The 26086-nt window shown below is 37.6% G+C and overlaps 1 protein-coding gene across 1 annotated transcript in view; it reads left to right on the top strand.

The window, feature by feature from the left end:
* The first annotated feature begins 1348 nt into the window (after positions 1–1348).
* The window catches only part of SSU72 (SSU72 homolog, RNA polymerase II CTD phosphatase), a 33402-nt gene continuing 8664 nt past the window's right edge, over positions 1349–26086 (top strand). The window contains exons 1-2 of the mRNA XM_085318241.1: positions 1349–1527; positions 12330–12473. Of these exons, the coding sequence (XP_085174367.1) occupies positions 1448–1527; positions 12330–12473 (224 nt within the window). The 5' untranslated portion in view covers positions 1349–1447. The remainder of the gene's footprint in view (positions 1528–12329; positions 12474–26086) is intronic.

Genomic DNA, 26086 nt, shown 5'->3' with positions numbered 1-26086 from the left:
TGTAGCAAGGCAGACTAGATTACAGTGCCTAATTAGGGAAAGCCTCTAACAGGGTAGGTTTTTTTAACAGAGAGGAGAGTGGTCTCTCTCTCCCACCCCCCACCAAACTGCTAAACCAGCTGTTTGACACAGCTATTGTCTCTACCAGATTATTCTAGGTGTTACATTACCCTCTGAAAGAGCCACCTGCCTGTACAATAACAGTGCTTACTGTGGTTAGCTGCAGAAGCCCTAACACGAAAGTATGTCACTGAGCATTTTCCACACTCTTATGTTTAATTCACATGAGGGATGTGAATGTTTGTACAGTAAAATTTTACATACATGACCTTGTTTACAGTAAAGGTGATTAGTAAAAATACATAGCAATTAATAGTGATTAACAGCAAAGCATAGCCATTTCTCACAGCTACTCCCAGTTTTGGACTAGCTCTCATCTAGCTGTGCTCAGGTGGCTTTTTCTGCTCCTTTTTCTGGAAATCCACCAATGGAAAGTATTTGCTGACCTAGAAGTCAGTAGTGTTTTATTATTTAAGAATAAAAGGAAAGGTTGTGTGCTAACAGCCCTGTAATACTGAGCTGGACTGTGTGAAATTAGTGGATGGCTCAGAAACAAACCCTTGTGGAGTGCTGTTTCTAACCACTCACTCTGAAAACTGTTAAAAGTGGTTGGATAGGAGAAAATGAATTGTGGAGCATTTGTCTGAATCATAGTGGGAACATCAATGAATTTTCTGCTGTCTTTTCCCCACTCCATCAACTGCTGATAAGTTAGGYGGTATGTTTAGTTCAACAGCTCAAGCAAGCAGTAACCTGTTTTCTTTTGCAAATGCTGAGTCCTTGTGCGTTGCCGTTCCTGGCTCTCTAACCAGGAAGTTCAGGGCTTCAGCTTTAAAATTAAGAACAACTGAAAGCATATTGACTCCTGTCATATGTTGTGCCAGAGTCTTAAGGAAATCAGAGACTCCGTAGGATGTGGTCCGGCCTGTGGCAGAGTTCGTCCTTTTATTTCACAGAAGAGGGGAAGAACCAGGAGCCGCGAAGCAGCCGTGCAGCGCGCGTGTGCAGCTGCTCCCGCACCACGGCGGTAAGTGCGGGGCAAGCAGCCGGGATCAGCACACCCCAGGCCCCGACCAGCGCTGAGGCGCGGCCACAGCTCGGCGCGGCTCGGCCCCTCCGCGCGCCTCYAGCTCCGGCGGCGCCTGCGCGCTCCCGCCGGGCTCTGCGGCTGGCGACGCTCTCTCCCTCCGGCGGCGCTCTATTGCAGGCGGCGGCCTCCGCCCTCGCCCTCCGCTCGGTGGTTGGCCGCGGCGGGCGGCGCTGCCCTGGTGACACGTCCGGGCACCGCCCGCCGTGGGGCTCCGGCCGCCATTTTGTGTGAGCCGTAGCCGGGGCTGGGCGGGTTTCGGAGCCGYGGGGAGGGAGCTGGGCTCTTGCCTGTGTCGCTATGCCTTCCTCGCCGCTCCGTGTGGCCGTGGTGTGCTCTAGCAACCAGAACCGCAGCATGGAGGCGCACAACATCCTCAGGTAACCAGGGCCTGCCCGACCTCCTTCCTAAGCTAGCGCCCCGCAGGCCGGGGGCGGTGCGGCCTGGCCCGCCGCCTCCTCCCCACCGCCGCTCGGCCCCGGCGTGTGCATCCCAGGCCCTGTTGGCTGCACCAGGGCCGCATCAGGGCTTCTCCCGTCTGCTGCAACGCGGGTATTGCTCTCCTTTCCTGTCTGTAGAGCTGGGCTCCAGTGGGCTGCCAGGGCAGCGGGGCACTGCGCTGGCTGGGAGTTGGGGCCATACTAGGGGCCTGCGTCTAAAGCTAGGCCGAGAAGCTTAGGGTCCTCATCCCTGTTTGTATTCCATTTTCTCTGGACCCTGCTCCTACTCGGCTAGCTGGAGTGGCCGGTGTGATAAGGTCTGCTCTGTGGGTACTGACGGACCTCCAGATCCAGTGCGGCAAAATAGGAACTGGAGATTTCGACGGGCACAGCATGACTCGTGTGTCTCAGCAACTTTAAAAATCAATGCATCTGAACATTGGACCTCTCTAGGTGCTGAAAGGGAGCCTTTTCCTTTTTTCAGGGATAATGTATGAAGTATTCGTTTCTGAATGTTAAAACGCCTCTTTGAGGGTTATGGGCTCTCTGAGAGAGCATTCCAGTATTTAGCACTGTAAACTCTTCTAGCTTGTCTGAATGCAAAAGGGGGCTTGGAGATGGGGGAGGTTTGGGGGACAGGAGAGACCTGAGCAGCCAGAAAGCATGCCCCTGAATCTTTTCTGTGCTCAACAGGGATATGATAAAGACTTTTGCTTAAAGTTATGGACAATAATACTTACATAAAAAAGATACGCATTACTAGCACAATATGTTAAGCAATTAAATGTAACTTGTGTGCTTCATAAAAAAAAAAAAAAAAAACTTGAAAGAACAAATAATAGAAGTATCTGGTCTGGCAGCCATCTTACTGTAAGCAGCTTATGCTGCTGTTAAAGCTTGAAACTGCCTCAGATGTTACCTGAGGCAGCTTTATGAAAGCACAAAGTTGCAAATAGCTACTGTTTGTGGGAAAGATGTTATTCCTTTGTTACTTTTCTGCTAATAATACTGGAACTTACTTAAGACTGAGTACTCATAACAAATTTAAATTTACTTTTAACATTTGGCCTTTCTTTTCTCCTCTGCCTTTGCAGAGGAAACAATCAAAGCACTTTTTTTCTAGCAAGTGCTGTAAAGAAATATTTGTTTAAAGTCTTTTTCTTTTCCCCTTAAGATTTTAGAATATAGGTATTTTGGAAATGTTTGTAAGCAGTGACATCCTATATAGTTAGAACAAGAAAGTAACATAAATGACAACATAGAGATGTACTGCGGATGCCCTTTTATAGAAATAACTAACCCTTGCAATGAAAGTGGTCGTTTGGTCATAAACTTCAGGAAAAGGTTTGCATTGCTCATAGCCAGTCCATTTTACCCAYTCAGGGTTATGTCATGTTGTGTGTTTCACTGTACTCTGAAAACTCACAACTAGAAGAGAAAGAAGAGTTATGGAGAAATGTTTAAAGCGAATAAACCAAGGCATTTTGAAACTATAAGGTATTAAGGGATTACAAAAGTTTGAAGGACAAAAATACTACAGAAGTCTAGGTGACTAATTGAAAACAAAGTATGGAGTCCTCAGTGTTGAACACCTTCAAGAACTATGTGTAGCTCAAGATCTCACAGAAGTACTTGGCTCAGGCTTTATCAAACAGTATTAATGCCACTAAATATATTGAAAATAAAATACTTAATGTGATGTTTGAATGTTCAGCTGTTCCTCATGTTGTAGGTCAGGTTTCAGAATTAACTTCTCCAGTCTGTACAGTATTTGCCTGAATTACAAGTTTAATTAAAGCCAATTCTTTCTTGTAGATGTGTTTTTGAGTAGTTGTGCTTATGCCAGTCTTCAATTTATAGAGAAAAATACCTATCTGTAAGGCAAGCTTATTTTGCTACCCACACTTAAGGCCTATATAATGTCTGCTAAAGCTTGGACTGAACTGCATACTACTGCCTTTGAAAGCAAAAATGATCTCACAGAAATTTCTGAATATAATTTTCTGAGGTATATGTAAAAAATCTAGCTATCTACACTGGAACACCTAGATGAAATACTTGATTTAGCTAGTAGTTTTTTTTTTTTAATTGGAAGTACCTGCAGTTCGTCCCTTCTTGATTTTGTATTTCTTCTTATATCTTCTTAGTTGTTTAAAGCACTTCATAATTTCATACATTAAAAAAGATAAACAGGCTTGGTTTAATATTTTAACATTCTTACCTTCTATAACATCCTGATGTTCTCTCTTTCAGACTCAAAAAAACCACCCCAAATTGGAATATATATTGTTCTATGTCTGTRGGTTTTTTGTTTGCTTGTCTTTTTAGCTTAATGTACCAAATATTAAAAGTTACTTTTCTGGAGATTATTTATAAACTTTTTTTGTACTTTTAAATTGCAGTGGTTCATTTCAAAAGGATTTTCAACAAGTCTGATTTGCCAACCCGAATTTGTCCTTCATCCTTATTGTAATTGATAGTTCTGTGTTGCCACTTGTGCCTCAGGAAAACACTGTTTTTCAYGTCTGATTACTCTGCTGACTTCTGGCATTATCTTGGTTCACCACCAGTTTTCTTTTGCTTTGTATCCTGACGTATTTTCTTACTAACCAATTTTTAAACACTTTGTTACTGTTCTAATCTTCCAAAAGAAGTTGAACTCAAGGTCTTTTGAGATTTTTAGTAGAACAGTTGCTCTCGCTATTGCTGCATGTTGAGATACTAAAGCAAAGGTAAAAGAGAGAAAGCAAAAAGGGACATGCAGTTTGACAACTTTTAAGGAACGACTATGTCTTTATGCATAAACATCTGTAACCAACCTCTAGGTCAAATCCAGCTCATCCTCCATGTCTTGCTTTTACAGATACGCTTCATAATTAAGTTTTGTGATGATGGTGATTTTTGCCTGTACAGATTTTTAAATTTATGGAGCATACTGCTCTGGTAAAACCAAGGGGTTCTGACCTGTAGTAATCTTCGCAGTGTGAATGAAAGTGTGTGCAAGCAAGCACCCACCTGTACAAAGTATTTTTATTTTTGAGGGTTAGGAGTATGAGCAAGTTAGCACTAGTCTGATGAACTGAAATGTTCTGACTGAGACTGCAGGTCTCATAGTTTTTAAGTGTTTGTTGTGCAAGAGAAGTAATTCTTCAGTGGAAAGAAGAAAAACTTTAATTTTCTACTGTGACTCTCACTGAGGTTTTCTAGTAGGAACAGATTGAAAGATGGCATTGTGAGCTGATTCAGTTTTTAGCAAGATTTGTTTGTTTGTTTTAGCAGCTTGCACRATTGGAAGTAGAGCCTTTTCTGCTTAATAGAGTATAAATGTGCAAAAGCAGACTTGCCCTGAACTTCATAGACAAATTGCTTCCTATACCACCCCAGAACAATGCAAATGGCAACTTTTTGGTTTCCARCTGTGCTGATCTGTTATCTGTAATGCCATGATTCAGAAAAAGTTAAGTGATTGAGGAAAATAAGAGTTTCAGCATTTCTGATTTGTCATATACTATATGCCCATCAGTGATATTAATGAGTATTTGAAATTAAATTTGGTTAATGAAGAATGTGCATAATATACAAATGGAACATGCTATTAAAACCTGCATATTTTTTACAGATAACCTTAACAAACAAGTCCAGTGTTTTGTGTATCTAAAGATACATTTTTAGGATAGAGAAACGTCAAATTATTTGTTGTAATCATCTTGTAAAAAATAAGCGTTCTCCCTACATCATTGTAACCTGAAAATATCAACATTATGAAACAGTAGTACTAATGTCAGTTGTTAAATGTATAGTAAAATGTGAAGAAAGGCAGTGAGGAGGGTGGGGCAAAAGGGAGGGAGACAGCCTTGAGTTTTAAGCATTTGGTAAAAATCAAACCCACTGCAACTGCTGTTATTTTGTTTTATCTGTTGGTTTGCCTTATATTACCTTTTTATTTAGCTCAGTAACTTATTGGTGCAGTAGACCTACCTTGTTCATTGGACCAATGTTTGTTTCTAAGCTGGCAGCAGAGTATTTGGCACCTGAAGAGCGGAAAGGTTCTTGTGGACAAATAAAGAGAAGCACTATGAATTCCAAAGGCCCTGGGAGTCTGCTCTCTATTAAGGAACTAAAGAAGGAGTGTGTGTGTGTGTGTGGGGGGGGAATCTTCCTTGAAGTAACACAGAACAGAATATGTATGGGTGTTGTGTACATATATGCTCCCCTGCCCCAATCTGTTATTGAAATAAATTGCTGAAGTAAGGTTGTACAGGATGAGAGAAGAAACTCAGTTAAAGAGATGATCCTAATCTTACAAGACAATATTTGGAAGCTTGTGGTATGTGCATAGACATTTATTAACATAGAGTATGCAGACTTGATTCTTCAAACTATGAAAAGGAAGGTGGAAGAGAGACACTCCTCACTACACCAGAAAGTCTAGTGTAAAAACTTGCACATTCCTATTTTTGTATATTTGGTAGCACACTGATGTCCCTTAACATTGCAAATTCTTCCATTATGGGGTTGTATTGCTATTTTAACTTTGTATTTTCGGACTTTGATAGTATCAGTAAGGTATCTCAGTCTCCTGAGTTTAGGGTCTTTGTATTGTTACTTCTGCTGAAATCACGGAAGCTTGTAGTGTGCAGATGTGCATTTAGTTTCCTAAAACAAAATATGAAAGATGAAAACATACAGCATATAAGTGTGTTGAGAACTTGGGAGTGTGAGCATGAGGACATCCTACCAGCAGTAAACAGATGTAACACCTGAAACCCTACTAGCAGGAACTTAAATTTTGCTAGTTACGTGATTTAAGTTACACCCACAGCAGCTTGCATAAGTGGTTCTACTGACCACTGACATTATCTGTAAACAGCTAAATGCAGTGGGCTATAGAAATTTCTATCACTTAATTTAAGAAATTTTAAATGGTGTTAAATCCTCAAGAAGAAGCAAATGTTTTAAACTGTCAAACTTATCTCTGATAAGCAAATTACATGTTGCAGTATAGGAAATTCTTAATGTTTTGAAGATTTCATAATCAAAATCAGTTAGCARTGCTTGTGTTCCTACTGTTTAACAGCATGATTTTTATTAGTTGAATGGCATAAGATGCTTTCAAAGTGATCTAGGAGGAGGGCRTTGTTGCTAATTATTCTCCTGCTATGTATTGAAGAAAGGATATGTTAAAATTACTGATTTGTCCATTGAAGAACTTTGCCGCTATAGCTGCAGTGATAAGGCAGTTTTTCTTCTATTCGCTTAATATTTAAATTTACTTCTTACTTTCTATTGTAAGAAAAAGCTATACTTTTATGAGCTTACATTAATGTGAAGTTACCTTTGCGTAATAAGCATGTGTGAAATTCCAAAATAACAGCAGAATGAAAAAAAGTTGCAGTTAAAAGTTGATGTCTCAGCCTGCATGGATTAACACTGTTTCTGATATCTTTATCATCAGAGCCTGAAAGTTAGTGGTAAACAACTCTTGTGTGTTATTGTTTTAGTAATGTAGTCCTGTGCTGATCTTGGCTTTCAGCAGCTGTTTTTTCCCAGACAGGAAGTAGTAGTTATGTACATTTGCAAAGAGCTCTGAGGTTCTTTTGGAGGAAAATACAGTGGTTAGTTTCAAATAGTGCTGCAATTAAATCTAAATGTGGGCATGTGGGCAGTACGGGTGATTTCATTGTAATGAGCTTTGGACTTAAGTTGAGGTGACCATTAACTATGCTTGCTGAATTGAGGTCTAATACTGGATTGTATTTGATTTGTGTAATGATAATTTATGCCTGTTGGTCTTAGTAATATTAATAGTAACAGCTTCCTGAAGTTTCACGTTAGGAGACTTTAACATTTAAGCYTCACACTTTCAGAAATCAGCACTAGGATAGTATATTAATACATCTTACACCTTATGGTAAACTTAAAGTTCATTGTTTTCTATATTTTAGGTTTTTGTAGGCCGAGAATCAATACTACACATATATTGACTTGTAGTAAATGTTTGCTATTAAAAAGCTGCACCAAATGCTTAACAGATATTTGCTGACTCAGTAAGCTGAATCTGACCKGCTGCTTAACAAGAAGCAGGCTCTGTTGAATAAGAATTCTGTGCAGGTGGTCTTTTTTCACATTGAAAGTGTTTCAACACACTCTTTGTAACAGAGTATTTTATAATACTACATCAGATTGTATGACTTACGTAAAAGCTGTACCCCGGTARTTGTTAATGCCAAAGGATGAAATTCCATGCGAGATGCACATTCTGACAGTTCAAAGAAATAATTTTCAGTGGGTCTTGTGCATCAATGCCACAAATTTTGATGTGAGCAACTGAAAACAAAGATCTGTGATTTGCATGAGATTATGCAAACTTCAAGGACTGTTCAGACAATTGAAGATGGACTTTTCACGTACAGCATCAATCTGTGGCCAATGTGTGACCCCAGTACACCTGTTTCAGAGAATAATATTAAAGTAAAAATTTAAGAAAGGAAGAAAGCATAGAAGGAGATAGTTTTCCGTCACAACATTGACTGCCTTGCTGTGAGAGAGGAGGAAAAAGGGCAAAAGCTGTAAGGTGCCAAAGTCTACTGTTTATTCCATTAGCTGATGTTAAACTACTTCACAAAAATCACTTCTAGTTGTAGATGCAGTGAGGAAAGGAGGATGAGACATCTTAGAACAGATCACTTTGAAACATGAACATTTTTTTTAACATAGCCATGCCATTTAGAGAGGAAATTTCAGTGTTAATGTCTAGTAGAGGCAGTAGAATGAAAGTGTAGTTTGAAAGGATTGTAAGGAAAATAAACTAAGAGAATTTGTACAATTTTGAGCAACTGTTAATGTGACACAGATTGAGGGGAGAGGTGAGAGGGTGGAAGAATTGCACTTACCACTTGTATCCATTTTCGGTTGTTTCTATATTACTGTAGAAAGAATAAAGAACATCACATGTCCTCTCTCCATTGTTTACAAAAATAGGAACTATATGTAGCTACTGAAAGAAAGTGTGATGAAGCAAGAAATGAGGAAAGAGTTGTGATCAGATAAGACAACTGAAAGGAGGTATTGCTGCACAACTATTAGTATTATGTTTGAGTTTGGGGCAAAACTTGTTCACTATTGGTCTCTGCTAGGAAGCTTTTTTGGATAACTTCAAAAGCAAACACACAATTTGAATTGGCGTCTCTTACTGAGTTTTCGTACTATTTTGTGTGTGAAGATTGAGCAGTTAAGACATGACTTGTAATTTGCTCAAAATGAGTACTTCAGACTCTTGCACTGGTTCCCGGCCTCCTGTTCCCTCCTCTCAGAAGGCGACTCTGCAAGTGTCCTGATTTCTTTGTTTTAACAATTTTAATCTCTCTGTTTATCCTCTGATAGATCATTGAAGTTTCAAGTCTGATTCTTTAAAAAGCTGAGATTAAGCCATTGTCTTGACCTGTTTCAGAAATTACATTATGATTATAAAGCTAGATGTTTCAGCATTCTGTACAACAGTGACAGTGTTTTTACCTATGATACTTGGCCCATTACACCACTCATCTCTCTTCCTCTCTCTTCTCTCCCCCCCCTTTTTTTTTATTATGGAACGAGTAAGAGTGGAATGCAGCTATCTCTGGTTTAATCAAGTTTTAGGTGCAAGCCATCAGAATAACCATTCCACTTTGTGAAAATGATCACACAGCTTTTCAGTCTACTTGAGAAAAGTGCTTTCAGGTGCCCAAGTGTTAGTACTAGCCTAATTAAATTACAGTAAAGGTAGTTTTGGCCCCGCAGTGAGGAAGTATAAAGGCTAATGCAGATAGCTAAGCAACTTCAGCAGAGTAGAGAGATGTTAATCAGTTGGCATTGTTACTTTCTTATATCAAGACAGAAACATCTCTGCCTAAACTATATTGCAGAGAAGCAAGTGCAGAATGTTTGCATGTTGTAGATCAAAAGTGGCTAAAAGCACAAAGGAAAAGCAATGTCTGAAACACTACATACCGTAATTTTAAAGAAAATAGTACATAAAATGCAGGCACTCCTTTAGAAATGGTGTGTGAGTTTCAACTGTAACTGCTGCAAAATTTAAACTTTGGGTCTGTGGTCATTGTAGATTGCATACTTGGCAATGTGGTTAAGAGTTTCCCAAGAACGCTTTTATTGGAATCTAGAAGGAGTAGTATATCTACAAGAAACRAGATGATTCTGGTTTCATCAGTTAGGATGTCACTTACATCTTTTAATTAAAAGTTCTGGAAGCTTCTATAGAGGGTCATAAGAATAAGCATGGAAAAAGCTGAAATGTCTGTGAACTCATTATTGTGGGGTTTTTTTATGCTTCTTTTTGGTTGTTRGCCTGTAATGATTGGACAGAAGTTGTCTCTCGGCAGTAAACTAGAAATTCTGCATCTGAAGTTGTTTGTGACTTATTTAATTGAAAGTTTTTAACTGTAACGATTGCCTATACCTGTTTGCCTATGAAATAAATGTGATTTTTGGTGTTAGTTAAACACTACTAGAAGACGAACTCAGTTTTTTCTATACTGGGCTTATTTAAGTCAGGTTATACCTAAACATACTTACCCTCTGTGATAGTAATGTCTTTTGGCTGGTCTGTGTTATTTAAGGAACTTAAGTTGAAAAGGCTGAAGTTGGTCAATGGAAAGACCTTTTAGTTGACCTAGTCACTTCCCAGTTCTGAACTGTTTATAATGACCACTTCTCTATTATTGCACTGAATAGTATTAAATGCCTAGGCAGCTGAAATTTCGTCTTCTGTCTGTGTATTTGTCTGTCTGAGGTTTTCTGATAACCTGTCAGAATTTCCTCTAAGAAGAGTTCTGTATGGATAACATCCTCTAGTAAAGAGAAAGCACAGAATGAGACTCTTGCTGATAGAACTGCAGTAAATAAATAATCAAAATCTCGTTAGCTCTGGGTTATTATGAAGACCTTCTCTTCCACTGTTTTTATTTGTTCTTTTATTTTYCCATACAAGGACCAATATATGACACAACAATATTCAGTAGTGAAATACTCCTGCGTTGTGCCCCTCCCTCTCCATTTTTTTTTCTTCCTCTTCTGCAAAACCAAACAGTAGGTCATAGAAAAGTCAGTAGTGAATTGGGCATTTATTTGTTGTACCCTAACATAATACATCTCAAATGATCAAATGCAAATCATCTTTCTTTGCATTCAGATGATAAAATGCTAAAAGAGAATGAAAGGGAGGATTGTTAGTATGGTTATGCCTGAAAGCCTTTACTTGAAAGATACGCGATTTAAGTAATAGAGCAATCTTTGGTAAACTCTCTCAGAGTTAAGTTTGAGCTGGATTGACTTGGCTTTGTATAAAAACCTTCAAATATTTGAGGATTCTGTTCCTTTTTGCTGTAATCCTAAAGAAGTGTTTATTTTTTGAGTAATAGACCATGATTTCCCCTCCTCCCACCAATGTCTAATTCAGAAGTTTCCTGCTACTGTGCTGTGTGTTATAATGTATATAGTCCATTATGGATTGTGATGGGTTTCAAACCAAAGACTAGCAATAAACTGAAGATTTTATTTTTATTTCTCCATTGTACATYTGAACTGGAGACTTTCAAATGCAAAACTAATAATTCAAGCTGAAGAATGTGTAGTTACAAAGCTTTGTGCAGCAAGGACATGCTGAGGATGCTTTCATGGCTGTTGCAGTATTCTTTACTTGGAGGCAYAGAGAGCAGGACATGGTCAGGATTCTGTAATGAAGTTACTTTCTGTTAAGAAAACTTAAAAAGTTCTAGGTGGGGGGGGRAATAATTGCAGTTTACTACATTATTGCTAGTGTAAAACTGCAGATATTCCACTTGGAGTTTTGTCTTTCACCAAAATCAATTTTGGATTGGTAAACCCAGCATATTTTGACAGCAAGACTAGACTATCACTCTTTTCTCATAAAATACCTGTGTTGCTCAGTCTTACCCAACTGCATATAACTTCTAAGGTAGTCTTTGTGTAGAGGTGGTTTGTACTTGTACAGCATGTCTTGTACTGCTTGCATTCTGTTTCAGGCACATAAAGATTACGTGATGTTCCCTGCTAATTTAGACTGTTTCACATATAAAATGTTTCAACTTTTTTTTTTTTTTTTTTGAAGGAAGACATGGGAAAGCTTCAGGGTGAAGCTTTATTTTCAAATAGCAGTTGTGTTTTTCTTTGCTTCTGTGCTAGTGTGTGATCTCTCTCCCTTGTCTCTTTAATCTATGCAGTTTTGTTGTATAGTACAAGCACAGTGACACAGTTTTAGACATTTTGGTAAAATRTGCTAGCTTAGTCTACAGTTTGCAGGGAGACAGGCAGCAGGAAAGAGAAAATTAAACTGAGAAACCATTCTAAGTTGTTCCTTTTCACTTTTTTGGAGAAGCGAGGTTCAGCAAAATCATCCACTTGATACTAGTTACCTTAAATACTTGAGAAAAGCCTCTGATATTAACTGCAAATTGACATAAAAGATTTAGTTTATCTGGGTTAAAGAATGTGTCTGCCTAACTTTAGATTTCCAGCTGCAACTCCTCTGTGCTGTAAATCTGAAATCACTGTATTCTGTGTTTTAACTGTATAGTTGAAATGTGTTCGGAACATTCAGTTGTAATTTGGTTGGTTGCTGAGAGTGTGTGTGCATGCTTTAGTTGAGTATGTTTTCTTTAGCACTTCAGTGTTTAAAGTCCATCTCATCTAATTGCTTCTCCCCCTCTCCCTTGCCTGTCTTTCAGCAAACGAGGATTCAGTGTCCGATCCTTTGGAACAGGGACTCATGTGAAACTGCCAGGACCAGCACCGGACAAGCCGAATGTTTATGATTTCAAAACAACATACGATCAGATGTACAATGATTTGCTTAGGAAAGACAAAGAACTGTATCCCCGTGGCATGCCCCTTTAAAAAAAAAATCAAATGTGGTTCATCTTTGAAAGGTGTAATTCATTATTTTGCGTTAGAAATATATAGTTGCTTGACTAGCAGACTTTCAATGCTTTAAGGTTATAGGAGGTTTATCCACACCATGGACCTCTAATGCTCCCCTTGTAAATTACTACTGAGTTACAATGCATGCATTCAGAATACTCTTTTGTAGTATATTAACATATTAAGCTCTTGGAATGAAAACACATTAATATTACCACATTTTGTCCATTTCCTCCACTGCACTGTGGATCATATTTTCCCAGTGCAAAGACTGTTCCTGACAAAGGATGTGCCAAGTGCTGCGACCACAAGATTAAAAATGTTTTCAGTTCAGACAAACTGTCAGGTAAGGTTTACAGTATTCTTCAGCTGGGAGAGAGGATGTATTTCATTAAAGAATCCACTCTTCTCACTGAGGACTTTTTGATATGTGATTTGATCTCTGCACCCAAAAAAATCTTATAGTATATGTTAAGAAATGGGCACAGGAAGCCTAATAAAATATATAATATCAAAGAGCAGAGGTGATCAAGATTATGTGCACTACTTAATTTGACATCAGTTGTTGTTTCACATGGTTTTAGAACATCTATATTTAGGGTTGATTTTTGCACTTATTGTACAAATTTGGGGGACTCATTCGAGATGCTGTTTTCTCAATATGAGATCTGTGCTTTYTTTATTTTTAATGATATGAAGGAGCGACTTTTAACTTATGTGAATATGTTATCTGGAATATGCTGAATTTCTATTGAAGAGATAGAGGACCCTTTAGAATGAAGTATTCTAGAAATGAGGGTCTTAGCAATAAGTTTTAACAGAGCAGGCTTTGCACTGCTTAGTGGTATTTCATCTATGGYTCTTTAATGTCCATGGATTTTTTTACATACTGAAGAAAATGAAGCTCAAATTAAACTTTTCCTAAAGAATTAGCATTGGATTAGATGTTAKTGAAATACTGATAATGTGTTTCCTCTAATATCTTGACTGTGGCTATCTGAAGATTCAGCAGGAATGTTAACATGGTTTAAATATCTAACTGTACTCAAACAGTCTTTTTAAGGTCTTTCAAAGTCTTTTTAAAAAAGTTGGAATAAGACAAAAGTTGACAAAGACTAGAAAACTTGAAACACAGTAAGATATAGTTTAAGTTGCCACCCAAGGAGTCATCAAACTCAATAGCTTGATATAATTCTACAGTTGTTTGTTTATGGCTTAATATGAGTAAGCAAATTCTTACTGTATTTGCTGACCCAAAAATACTAAACTTGAACTGCCTATGACCCTAGCAGTGGTGGTTTCTTCTGTGTTGGGTTTCTGAAGGGCTTCTGTTGAGAAGGGCTGGGCTGTTTGATAAAGCTATGCAGCACAGTTAGTGCTGATTATACATTGGAATATCTTCTGCACAGCATTCCACACAAATGGTATTGCTTGCCAGGGGTATTGATTCCCTGATGTCTAATTAGAGGTCCTCTTTTCAAATTTGAAACTTAGCATTTAGTCATATTGAAYCATGTGCATAATGTGATTTTTCTTCTTTTATCCCTCTGCTGATAAGGAAAATTTTGCAAACCCATCTCACTGAGGTATGCAGTATCTTGATTAAAAATCAATTCCTTCAGAAGAAAATTACTTGAATTGAGAAATAATTTTCACAAGCACTAAAGATGTGATTAACTTGTTGTATTTGCTGTAGCTGCTGTACAAGTATGGCACTGCTTTAAGATAAAACCAAAAGAAAGCCTATCCAGTCCCCCCATTCAGCATCTCTTTTTGAGTTGCCAGTTAGGTTCTACTCCATGCTGGAGATGGTTGCTGTGTTTCCCACATGTATTTGCAGTGTTACAGTTATTTTTCTTCTGTCTTGAGAAAAGATACCAGTTTAAACAGCAGTCATGGCAGGGGAAATCGGGCAGGGACAATTACCTTTAAACAGGCATTTGTTATTCTCAGATACTGTAATTTAGTTTTTTTCAGAATGAAGATTCAGTGCAGAATAACTTCACTTGCAAAAATAGGTTTTGAGGGTAAATTCTTTTACAGTAACTAAAACCAGGCATACTCATGTCAGAGAGCTGTAGAGTAGATTTCTCTGAACCAGAATCATCTTGGGTGGCTCAGCTGGGGTAGATTGATTTATTTTACTTTATTTTCATTTCATTTTATTTTTTGTGAGCATTACATCATAGAGGTGATGGGCTTGCAAACGTTGCCTCCTGTAGAGTAGGAGGGCCTGCTTTTCTAAAGAATTTGCATTTTAATGACTATGGAGGAACAAGAGAAGGTATGCTTCTTCCTATGATTTAGTTTGTTCTTCTGTTYGTTCCTCAGCCTTGCCTTCATCAGCTAAGTGGAGATGGCTGTCATCTCTAGCCCTACCACATGCTCTGAAATAGTATATCCTAATGACCACCATCAGCTTGTTTCTGTATTGCAGTGATGGGGTGCATGGAGTCTGAGTGTTGRACATCCAGCGCTGCCTCATTTAGGAGTGGTTTTTCTTCCTCCAGGTCTGTAGGCCAGCAGGATTTTGAAGTATTAGGAACACTAGATACTTGGCGAAATTGTGGCTATAACGGATTTGGCACGTTCTGTGTTGAAAAATCAAGAGAGTGACACTTGCTTCAGAAAGCAGCAGTCTTGACCAGGTAGGAGATTCTGCAGTGCTGGACACTAGTCAGAGTGAGGTTAAAAAAAAAAAAAAAAAGGAGGAGGAAAAAATCTGCTGAAACTCGCTCTCCTTCATTTGTAAGGAGGAGTGAGGGGAAAACTTTCAAGAACTCACAGCTCTGCAAGGGTAAAAATATCTCCACTGCAGTTAGTTAATGAAACACRGAATGCAAGCTTACATGTCTTGAAAGCAAATGTTGAATTTTGTAAACACAGAAATAAGGGATTATTTGAACCAGGCTTTGCAGGCATGTATACTTGGTTGAGGAGATGGTTACAGTAAATGAAAGTAACTGAACACATTTTAAAATGTGGTAGTTAAAGTTTATAGTTAGAATAAGTATCCACTTCTACCTTGCATTTTGAAATACTGCATTTAAATACCTGGAGCAGTAATAGGGAACTATGGCAAAACTGTCAAAATTTGTTCTGAGTGTAGTATTGGGGGTGCTTTTTAAAATACTGCTGTAGTCCTTCTAGGAGATCAGTAGAGGGATCTACTACTAATCTGAAGTAGACATGACTGACATTTGGGAGACCTCTGTGAGATTGAGTGGGTAATATACTATGTCGTTTATTGTCTTTACAAGTAAAACTGGACCTCTCAAGGATAGGCCACTGTAATTACTTTGCCTCTCATAGTTGTGTAAAGGGGTTTAAGGACTTTTTTCTAGTTATAGAGTGTTGATTCTAAAGACAAAAGAAAAATGCRGAGGATAAAGTTAGCCTTACCTTCAAGTGGAAGCAGTAATTAGTCAAGGATAAACATTTCCAAAAGCCAGATTCAGTGTGTATAAGCAGCTGCTTCTATGCTCAGAAATGGAGCTGTTCAAATTGCAGTGTGACCAGAATTCTGCAGGGGCAACTCCTAGGTTCTTTATCAATACTAATTAACTCCATAGGTGACTGTTTTTTTTTTCCCTTCACAACACTGACACATCTATAACTTGCAGATGAACATACTTACAGATGAACATACTTAATTATTTTCAAAGATGGACTTTTTATTTGGCTTTGTAGGTAGCCTACTCTATTGCACAAGACTATTGCTTGGTTGCCTACCTTTTTGACCTTCTCTTTTAATTTAACCTGCGCTCTACCTGTAGATAGGACTCCAGTTTTAGCATTACATGATGATTTGAAGTTAGATACTAAATTTTCTTCAGGCAAAAAGGAAGAATACCTTGTTTTAGAAATGAAGTAGAATGAGGGCAAATACACTAAGCCAGTTTAAGAACTGATTCTTTTCTGCCAAGGAAATATGCTGATAATCTACCACAGTGGGATCTAGTTTTTCTTCTGAATGTCATATCTAAGCTGAATGGCCATGCTTACAGTATTTTTGTGCTTTTTTTTGTCTTTTTTTATACTGTTTATACTACCCATCCTATTCATGACAGATGAAAACAGTTCCTACTATCAAAATACCAGCCAATATCTGTGGCATTATAGTTTTTCCACAGCTGACCCTTATCCCTGATTTATCCCCCCTTGGCTTTCACCTGTCTAAGACAATGTGCTCCTATTAACTGGTAAGATACATTTTGGTAGGACCTTGAGAGAAGAAAATATGGGGGCTTTGGAGGAAACATAGGCTTAAAGAACCATTTTGTCACCTGTAGGTGCTTTAGAATTGCAAATGAGGTACCTGAAGCAGGTTCTGGCATACATGAAATCTCTGCAGAATCCAAATGAACAAAACAGAAATCATTCTTTTCTGACACAGGATAAGAAATGAAGACGACCAACAGAAGTATGTTATTGAAGTAAATTGAGCTTCACTGGAGAACTGTTTAGGAGAAGTACTCTGTGCCTTTTGAAAGACTTTTCAGTCCTACTTGAGAAAGTCTGTTGAGGTCCTCTTACCTCCTGTGCCTGTGAGGAACAAACACAGATAAAAGTAGGTTGGGACCAGCTGAGAAGAGGGGACATCTAGGAGCAATGAGAATATGTTTAGGAATCGGTTTTCTATCTATGCAGGATGGTGATGAAGAAGGAAGATCCTTTCTCCCTTTCAAAAAAGGAGAGTACTAATTTTAGTTCTTAAGTCTTAGCTGGATATTCTGCAAGAAAAGCCTAACTGCTGTGAAAACTGGTTTTCTTTTCTTTGAGTCAAGTTCAGCTTTGTGGGACAGTACTAGTTGAGTACTAATAGTCATCCTTTCTGAAAGATTCTCTGTGCCCTCTGTGCCTTAATGCTAGAAGAGTGCARTCAGTTTGTTATGCATGTCTCAATTGTATTAGAAAGTATTCAGCATCAGCAGCAGGATTGATAAAACTAACTGCTGAAATACTGTAGTGTGAATGTGTTGCTGAGGTCTGTTTAAGGTAAGAAGTAGAACTGCATTTTGGATGCAAGCTCAAACCATCCTGCAGGTTGAAGAACAGTCARTCTATATTCAGTCTGAAGGTGTTCTGGGTGAAGTCAGTAAGAATATTTTAAAATCATGGAATAAAATTGAAAAGGAACTGCTATAAGACACTTTCTAGTGAAGCAAAGTTCTATAAGTGTRCAGCTTGTCCAGGTTTATACCTACTGCCTTTTCCTGGTTAGATAAAGCATATATTACCTTTGTAACGATAGTAGAGTCCATTTGTTACAGCCTTGGTCTTAGTCCTGTAGAATTCCTGGATTTCTATAATCAGATTCTGGAGATCCCTCACACTTCAACTGATTGGTTTACTCTAGTGTATTTTCTTAACACTGGAGTAAAATGATGCAAAAAAGCCAGTTTATATGTAGTGGTTTTATTACACTTTTTTTGTAAACTTGATAGGTAACGGACCRTATGTAAAGTGTTTTGTACATTTTTTGAGGCAAGATGTTTTCTGAAATAGTTCACCTAATGTATAAATTGCAGAGGTTTTTTGTTTTGTTTTCTACACTCCATATTTCTTAAATAATTCGGTTATGGTTGTTTTGTCCCCTTTTGTAAGACCTTCAGTTGGACGTAGACTTCCATTTACTGGAGGATGTAGTATTAAATAATATCTTGGATCTTGTTGCTCAGCAATATATTCCCATTTTCCATTTCTCTGCTCTTTTTAGTGTATAGATATATGTATTTTCTGTGACTTTATATAATTCAGATTCCAGTACTTTGAAACGCACACTTTTGCCTAAAATAATTTAGACACCTTTTCCTGGCATGAGGTATTAAGATGCTGATTGTTCATTCAGCTCTTTGTTAGATAGATAGGTTATAGCTAATTTGTTGSTTTTTTTTGCAATTGTTTTGTATTTTTCCATGTTTAGCTACCATCTCAGCAACTCCATGTTACTAGCAGCTCAAAGATTCCTTCTGAGRACTGGGAAACCTTCTCTAAATTTTGATTCATTTTGGCCATTGGCAGTATATATTTGACTTCTTTATCAAGTAGTTATTGAAGCCATTAGTTACTCTTACATTTTTGATTTGGCTTCTTTTAACTTAAGCATCCTACTGTCGTCTTCCCCACCCCCCRCCCCCAACCTGCTCCCATAAACATAAGATTGTTGTCATAGTATCACATTTTGTTGTTTTGGTGCATCTGTTTTTTAGGTGGCAATATCTTTTCTCAGGTATTAGAAGAAAGATTTCCCCCTCCCCSCCACCGGTACAGTGTATCCACTCTTCAATTGCTCTTCTTGTCTCAGTGTTGATAAAGCATCAAAAAGCATCTTCAAATGACAAGAAGTAGCTGTTCTACTTGTCTGCAAGACTGTTGGCTGTTACAGWGTTCTTTCTGTTCTGACTTCTAATTGGAAAACAAGACAATCCGGGTAACTTCAGAACAGTTCAAGAAAATTTGATAATTGTACTCATTAATTGTACTTTAGGCATGTTCTCTTCACTTTCAAGTCTAACTTTTATGTCTTGTCTCTCTACCTGCTTGGCTCAGAAACAGATGCAAATCAGATTTCTGGAATGACCTTTCTACTTAGAAAAATTACATATTTTGTTTAGCAGTATTTTGTTTTTTAGTGGTTGTGGCTTGTAAAATAGCTAGTACAGAGGCTGATTTTCAACTTTCTTAAATTGTAAAAATTAACTTCTAAATACTGGGAAGATGCATGGTTTGTTTCATCACAACAGAATCTTTGTTAGTAATATCTACTTAKACTCTCACAAAAACTGTATTTTTTCATTCTGAATGTTGGCCTGTCTGTAATCACTGTATCACAGGTGGGTGAGGGTCCTTCTGCTTATGCTCCCTACTTGTCAGATGCTCGCTAGCTCCAGTTCAGAAGTCATGTAGGTATGTTAAAGTGACACTACATTTGAGCTAATACTCCCCAGTGTGGAGATAAGGGGAAGGAAGACTTGTGCATCCATGTTGGTAGTGATATTGACAAGCTGGCCCAGCTGTAAAGGTGGAAGAAGTCAGGCAGGGCTTCTTTTGGTTTGGCATTACTATCTTAATCTGCCTCCTCCATGCTTGAATGGTTATTTGCAAATAGCATGAATTGTTTCTGAACCATTGCAGTTAACAATCTTGCGTTTGAAGGCAAGAAAACTGGAGGTAGTTTCAGTCCAACCTTAAGATGACATTCTCTAAATGTTTCTGAGTCCATCAGTGTAGCTCTGACTGAGAGATGGGTAATGCCTTAAACAGCAGTGGGAGTTAGTAGCTAGAATAATTACCTGAATACTGTAGATTTTTTTTCCCCTTTAACAAGTGCTCTTATGCATAATATAAACATTTCTGTCAGACAGTAAAGTTTTGCAATGAGTGAGTTTTCCTTGGAGGGTGTTGTTTCTATGCTGTACTGTAATTAAGACCCCTGCCCTTACACCATTAGTTTATAAGTGTATTTGTGTTTTATGTTGGATTGAGAAGCTGAGCTATCAAGCTGTAGCAAGAACTTGGTAGCAAATCATAAAAAGTCCCTTAAATTTCAGTATTTCATGAAGTTAAGTTTTTGACACCTTTTTGTATATTAACTGCATATTAGTTGGAATCCACAACTTCACACCTTCAWATTTATATACCTAAAGGCAAACTACAGTAATCAGCATATAGGAGCTGAGTGGAGGTGTTGAACTGATGAGCTCATCAGTATGTTCTAAGACCTGCAGTGTATAGCTATTTTACTGTAAAACTTAAACAGCTCCCCCCCCCCAAAAAAAAAGCAGAAACACCTTTTGCATTTACATGAAAATAGTTGCTTAAGAAATACAAAACAAGCTTTTGACTCTTGTGCAACTGGAATCTGCTGCTGAGTTTTAGATGCAGAATAACGCTAAACATTTTTTATGGTAACAAGCTAGTGACATAAACCATGAGTAGAAAGCCTTGCAGTTCATGCTTACRCTTACTTTGCTGTTCTTTAGTCCCGACTCAATAGCACGTGTTCATTTTTGGCTTTGAATTTTTTCTTGCATTTGTTGAGCTACCCTTACTGCTACTGTGTACAATTGCTAAATGCATTTTATACCTTGCAAAATGCAACTTGCAAGCAATAAGGTAGCCTGATTAGGGGAAATTGTGTAGTGAGTTCATCTTTGTGGGAACATTACAGTCTTATTGTGTTAGTACTTGCTTTAACTTAAGACTTTAAATTGCACTGAATAAAAGATGTTCTGCTTAAAGCAAGTTATCATGAATTAAAGGGGTAAGTTACTTTTTATTTACAGTGCACTAGGTGTGTGTTCCCAGACAATGTGGAACAGCACTTCAACTTGGTACCCTTGCTTACCCCACAATAGTTTTGTTTCCTCCTTGTAATCTGGAAAGCAAAAGTAGCTTTTGTTTTTGACCATGTAAATAGTTTTGCAGTTAAAATAACATGGCCATTAAATAGTTGATATCTCAGGAGCTCTGAATTTATTCACATCTTTAATCCTTTCATTTTGGAGCTCAAATTAGTGTCCACTTTTTCAGGGAAAAGCATAAGCTGGGAATGGATAGTTATAGTAGAAGTACTGCGGATAGAGTCTTTTTCTATGAAATTAGGTCATACCACTTTGGTTGTYGTTTTTTTCATTAACAAAGCAAGTAGAACCAGGTTATAACTGCCATAGAAAATTCCCAAGGAAAACAAAAGACGCAGCACCGAATGGTATAGGAAGCAGTAATTTTCCTTTTGAAACATTTCATTGAAATCAATTTTTAATCTTATTGCTTGAGTTGTCATTTGCAGAAAGGAATTTGGACTTTTATATAAATGATGTCCTATTTCTTCCCTCTTAATTTCTGACTTTTTTTTTTCCCTCATATGTTTGTAGCTCAGTTATATTCTTCAGCAATGCTGTCAGTGCTGAGGTGTTTGTGGTGAAGTGTATGGTACCCACAGGATTCATGGCAATGACAGGATGGGGATTGTTTTTTGTTTTGTTTTTGCTTTTTAATAGTGTGACACTTCATAGCTCACTCTTGAAGATTCCTTTTTTTCTGGAGTAACCTGACCAATTTCCACTTCAGTTAAGCTCTTTGCCTCTATATTTCTCCTGTGTTTTCATTTGGTTTTCTTCGTGGGTTTTGAACTAGTAAGCAGTTTGAATTTCTAAGATACAGAAGCTACAGACACCAGTCAAGTATTAAATGTTTCTAAGCGTATGAAACGTTCTCTGCCATCCTGTCTGTTGTTTTGGTAGAATGGAAGGTTTATTTCCTTTACTAAGGTGAGGTCTGGACAGATTAAAGACTTCTGATAAAGGATCTGGTCTGAGGCTGATCAGTGTTGTAAAATCCACTTAGAAATTGCGTAAAGAGAACTAACATTCTTTAGCTGAGTTTCAGTCATATTTTTTGATCTCTGTGAATGAACGCATGCATTTGAATTCTTGCTTTAAAGGAGCATAAGCAAGTAGAGATGAGAATTGGATCTGAAGTATCACGTGGTTGGGAGACATTAAAAATCATGCTACTTGAAGCTTTAGGCATAATATGTCYATTCTGTCTGCTGGCCTTCTAAATTCACTGTTAGTATTGTTTAAATGGAATACTCTGCTGAATCAACAGATAGAATTTTTCTATCAAGTGCATTGACTCTGATTCCCATGCTATAGAAAAAAGGAAGCTTTCAGGCAGCCTTAGTGGTAATGGAACAAGTTCTGCAAGGATCAGTAAAAGAAATTGCTGCTTCTACTCTTAGGCATTGGCTTAGATTTCACCCAACCTGTTGTAATCTCTAGTTTTAAAACTTATTTTCAGTCTACAGCATAAAAAACATAACTACATTTGAGGCTAGTTGAGCAATTGCAACCAAGACTTGAATGAGGAAAGAAAAGTAATAATGGATTACTACTCCCTTGCTTAGAAGTGCCGACTTTAGACTGACACAAAGCTATCTCTGTGCTAATGTAAGGGACACTTGCCCATTTTATTATAATGGATTCAAAAACAATTTCCATCTTAAAGATAGCTGTTGTCATTTCTTCAACTAGTGTTAGTTGCAAGCCCTTAAAATCTCTGTGCCTGACTTTGGGGATACATGCATCATTTCCCTTGAATCTAAAAAAAAAAAATCCATATTCAACACATCTGTTAAATATTTTAACTATTTCTATAGTTCTGTGCCCTCAATAAAAAAAAGAAAAAGAAAAAAGAAAAGAAAAAAGTTGCAAGCAGGTGATGCCCCTTCATGCTCTTTGCTTTTATTTTTTGTGGCTAAAGATCTTAATTTTATGCCAGAGCTTATTACCTTGCCTGTTTTTCTGCCTGAACTTTTTGTATGGAGTTTTAATGTCCTGTCTGCCATCTTTTAAGATAATAGAGCTTAGGTATAAATCAGATTTATTTCCATTTAGGCAAAATTAGTATTTTCATGCTACTAACATGACTACTTATTAGAGCTCCAAGTTAAGCTGTCTAATTGAATCTTGTGGATTCGTAGCTTCTACCTTTTACTAAAGCATCTAGAAACTTGCAGCAAATTCAGCAGCTTAAGTTGTGGAATATCTTGAAAAATACTGGTTTGAAGAAACTGTTTTATATCTTCTCTGGTAAATTTAAATCTTCATAGTTCTAGCAATTAATGTTGCTGCTTTTGCACCTAGAGTGATTGAGTTATGCTCACATAAGAAATCCTTTTAATATTTGCAGGGACAGAAGAGGAAGTAGAAGCTTAATGTTTCCTTGTTTTTATTTAATGGCTCTGATCTTGAATATTTGTAAATACTTCCAAATATACAGATCATAGAAATTGAGTGAACTGTACAATGATAATCTGATAATAAATCTGCATCTGAGATGGTTTATATGTCAGTGCTTCCCTGAAGCCCTTTGAAAACTCACTCCTGTGTAGCTTGTCCTATGTACGCATAGGATGGCAAAAAAATTGAGGCAAAGGAAATGGGAGTTCATATTCAGTCTTCTGCAAGGTGTTGCTGCTGCCACAAACATTATCAAAAGTACTATTTAACACAAGTTAGTGTTCTTTGTGGTATTTTGTAGTAAGGCATATTCTCAGTTTTAAGATTAGAATTACAGAATATCACAAAGGACTTGTGAACAAACTCTGATTTGTAGTAAAAACACACAATTTCAATTCCAAATGAAAGGCACTTCATGCTCCAGAAGTGGATGTAGATGGTTCTTGCAGTGATATTCACAGCTGTTTGAAAAGTAGAGTTCATAATGCTAGTACTTGTTTTTTAGTCGTTTATTCCTTGTAAAAGAAGGAGACTCTGGAGGAAAAAATGGTTGGGTGGGTGTTCCCTTTTCTCCTCCCATCCACCAAAGGATGTTTCTAGATTTTAAATATTTTGTCCAGCAGGCTGTGGCACAACATAGTTTCTGTTTATAATACTCATACTAATAAGTAAATTAAGATATAGGGAAAAAGACTTGCAAATGCCATTCACACTGGTGTGTTTGAGAAGTATTCTGCTGCTATTTTTTTTACAAGGAAGAATTGCAGTATTCATGTGAGTATGACAGTTGCACCATCATGAATCATTTGCCTGTCAGAATTTTCTTTTCAAGATGTAAAAGCCTTGGGTGTCAACTGTTACTTAATGTTTTTAGGAAATATTTTTAAGGAAATGTAACTTACCAAATTCTATTTAGTAAATTGATCTCCAGTATATTTTAGATGATTATATAATTAAATATACCTTAAAAAAAAAAAAAAGAACTTGCAGCACAATTCACTTCTAAGTATTATTTTCAGTTTCATCTTCTGGGAATTAAGATGGAACAGATCAAATACTTGTACGGGTGAAAGAAAAAATGGTCTCTTACTGGCCCAAGATCTTAACTAAAATACATTGGTATATAAATCATATAGGGTAGCATTCCTCTGATCTAATTCTAGTCAGTTCCAGACAAGATACCTCGATGTGACCTGGTCAGATGCACAGGGGAGAGAGAAATATTTCAGAGCTTGGTTTTTCATGGGGAGGGTGTGTGKGGGGGGGGGAGGAGGGGGTGAGACAGAAGAGTGAGGCAATTAAAACAGTAACCATGCTACAGCTGTTTTGGATTGTTTTTCATTGACTCTAAGGGAAGACATTCTACTTAGATGGTCTTAGATATGGGCATTTACTTAGTCTTCTAAACCTGCATGATTGAATTCTRTCCAAATTTCCTCTTAAGGTTTGGAAAATACTTTGGAAAGTATATTGTCTACATGCAGTGATTGTCACCACAAAAATGCAGCGCTGTCAGCAGTAGTTGTAAGAAATGAAAACAAAGAAACCTTTGTCTTAAAACACAGCATTATCTGTTGAAACAAACTAGTATAAAGAGAAGCCATGAAATTTAGTTTTTGCTGCTGGTATGTCTTATGTGATACTGGGTGTCCAAGTAGTGTTTTCCAGGGTTTTGAAATACAAATTCCTCAAAATATGCAACTTAAGTGGCTTACGATGATCATTGTTGTCAGTCCATCTCTGAGCAGTAAGCTCTGAGGTTGAACTGCTGTTGAAATCTCTCTGCTTTATTAATAGAGCATTCTGATTCCAGTTGGACAGTGAGCCCCACAAAACAGTAATTTAGTGGGAAATGCAATTTACCTGGCAAGATGATAATTTCTTCTGCTGTTTTTGAATGTTCAGCTCTGATTTATTCTGTTCTATTGTCTTCTCCTCAATTTCTTATTCAGAATATTGCAGTCTTAGTATTGTACCTCAAAATGGAGATGTTAGGGAAAGGACCTATCATCCTAGGCACTAGGAAAAAAAAAAAGTTTTATTGCTAGTGAAGTTATAGTCATTCTTGATTCTTAATGCTCTGAGAAGCAGTGATCTTGTACTCTGGCAGATATTGAATGTATCTACTGTTGTGCAATGTACTTCTTTCAACTGTCTGATCCTGGGGTTTATCAAAAGTTCCTGGAGTTTCCTCTGCTAATCTCTATCTCTTCCCTCCCCCTCCTTTTTTTGGTCAGCCTTAGGTACAGATTCTCTAAACAGAACCGTTGACACTTTGTTCAGTCTAGTTGCTTTCTGTACCTTGTATCTTGCTATATGCTTTGTGCCCTAACCGGAATATCTGTTATTTAATGCAAATAAAACTTTTTTTGCATAACTTCATATATGCCTGTTTGGTGATAAAAATGCTTGAGTTACAGCCAGTTCTTTTACTGTCTTTTTTGTTTCTGAGCTTTCTTTCCTCTTGCTGTCCCCTTGTGGTTCTTCCTGGGAAGAGTATTTCATGTAAAACTTAATCTGGAAGTGCTAGAAGGTGTAAGGTTGGGTTAGGTGAGGTTTATGTTTAAGGGGGTGGGAAGCAAATTTGCATAGATGGAAAGTGAAATCTGATGCATTTATTTATTTTTTAATACAAATTGTTTTGTACTCTTTCAGATGCTAGGAGTCCACTTTAATACTGGTATGTGGTGGAAATTAATCTCTGTATGTAGTTCCTCTGGGAATATGCCATATTTTACCAGGACGTACAAAAGGGTACTATCTGCACCTGCAGAGAAACTTGGTGTTTTTCCTAACTAGATTCTGCTATTTGGGTA

This window comes from Rhea americana, unplaced genomic scaffold (assembly GCF_003343005.1).
Source record: "Rhea americana isolate MKP2758 unplaced genomic scaffold, rheAme1 scaffold_528, whole genome shotgun sequence".
Lineage (NCBI taxonomy): Eukaryota > Metazoa > Chordata > Aves > Rheiformes > Rheidae > Rhea > Rhea americana.
The sequence above is the reverse complement of the archived record's forward strand: the minus strand, read 5'-3'. Positions and strand labels throughout refer to the sequence as shown.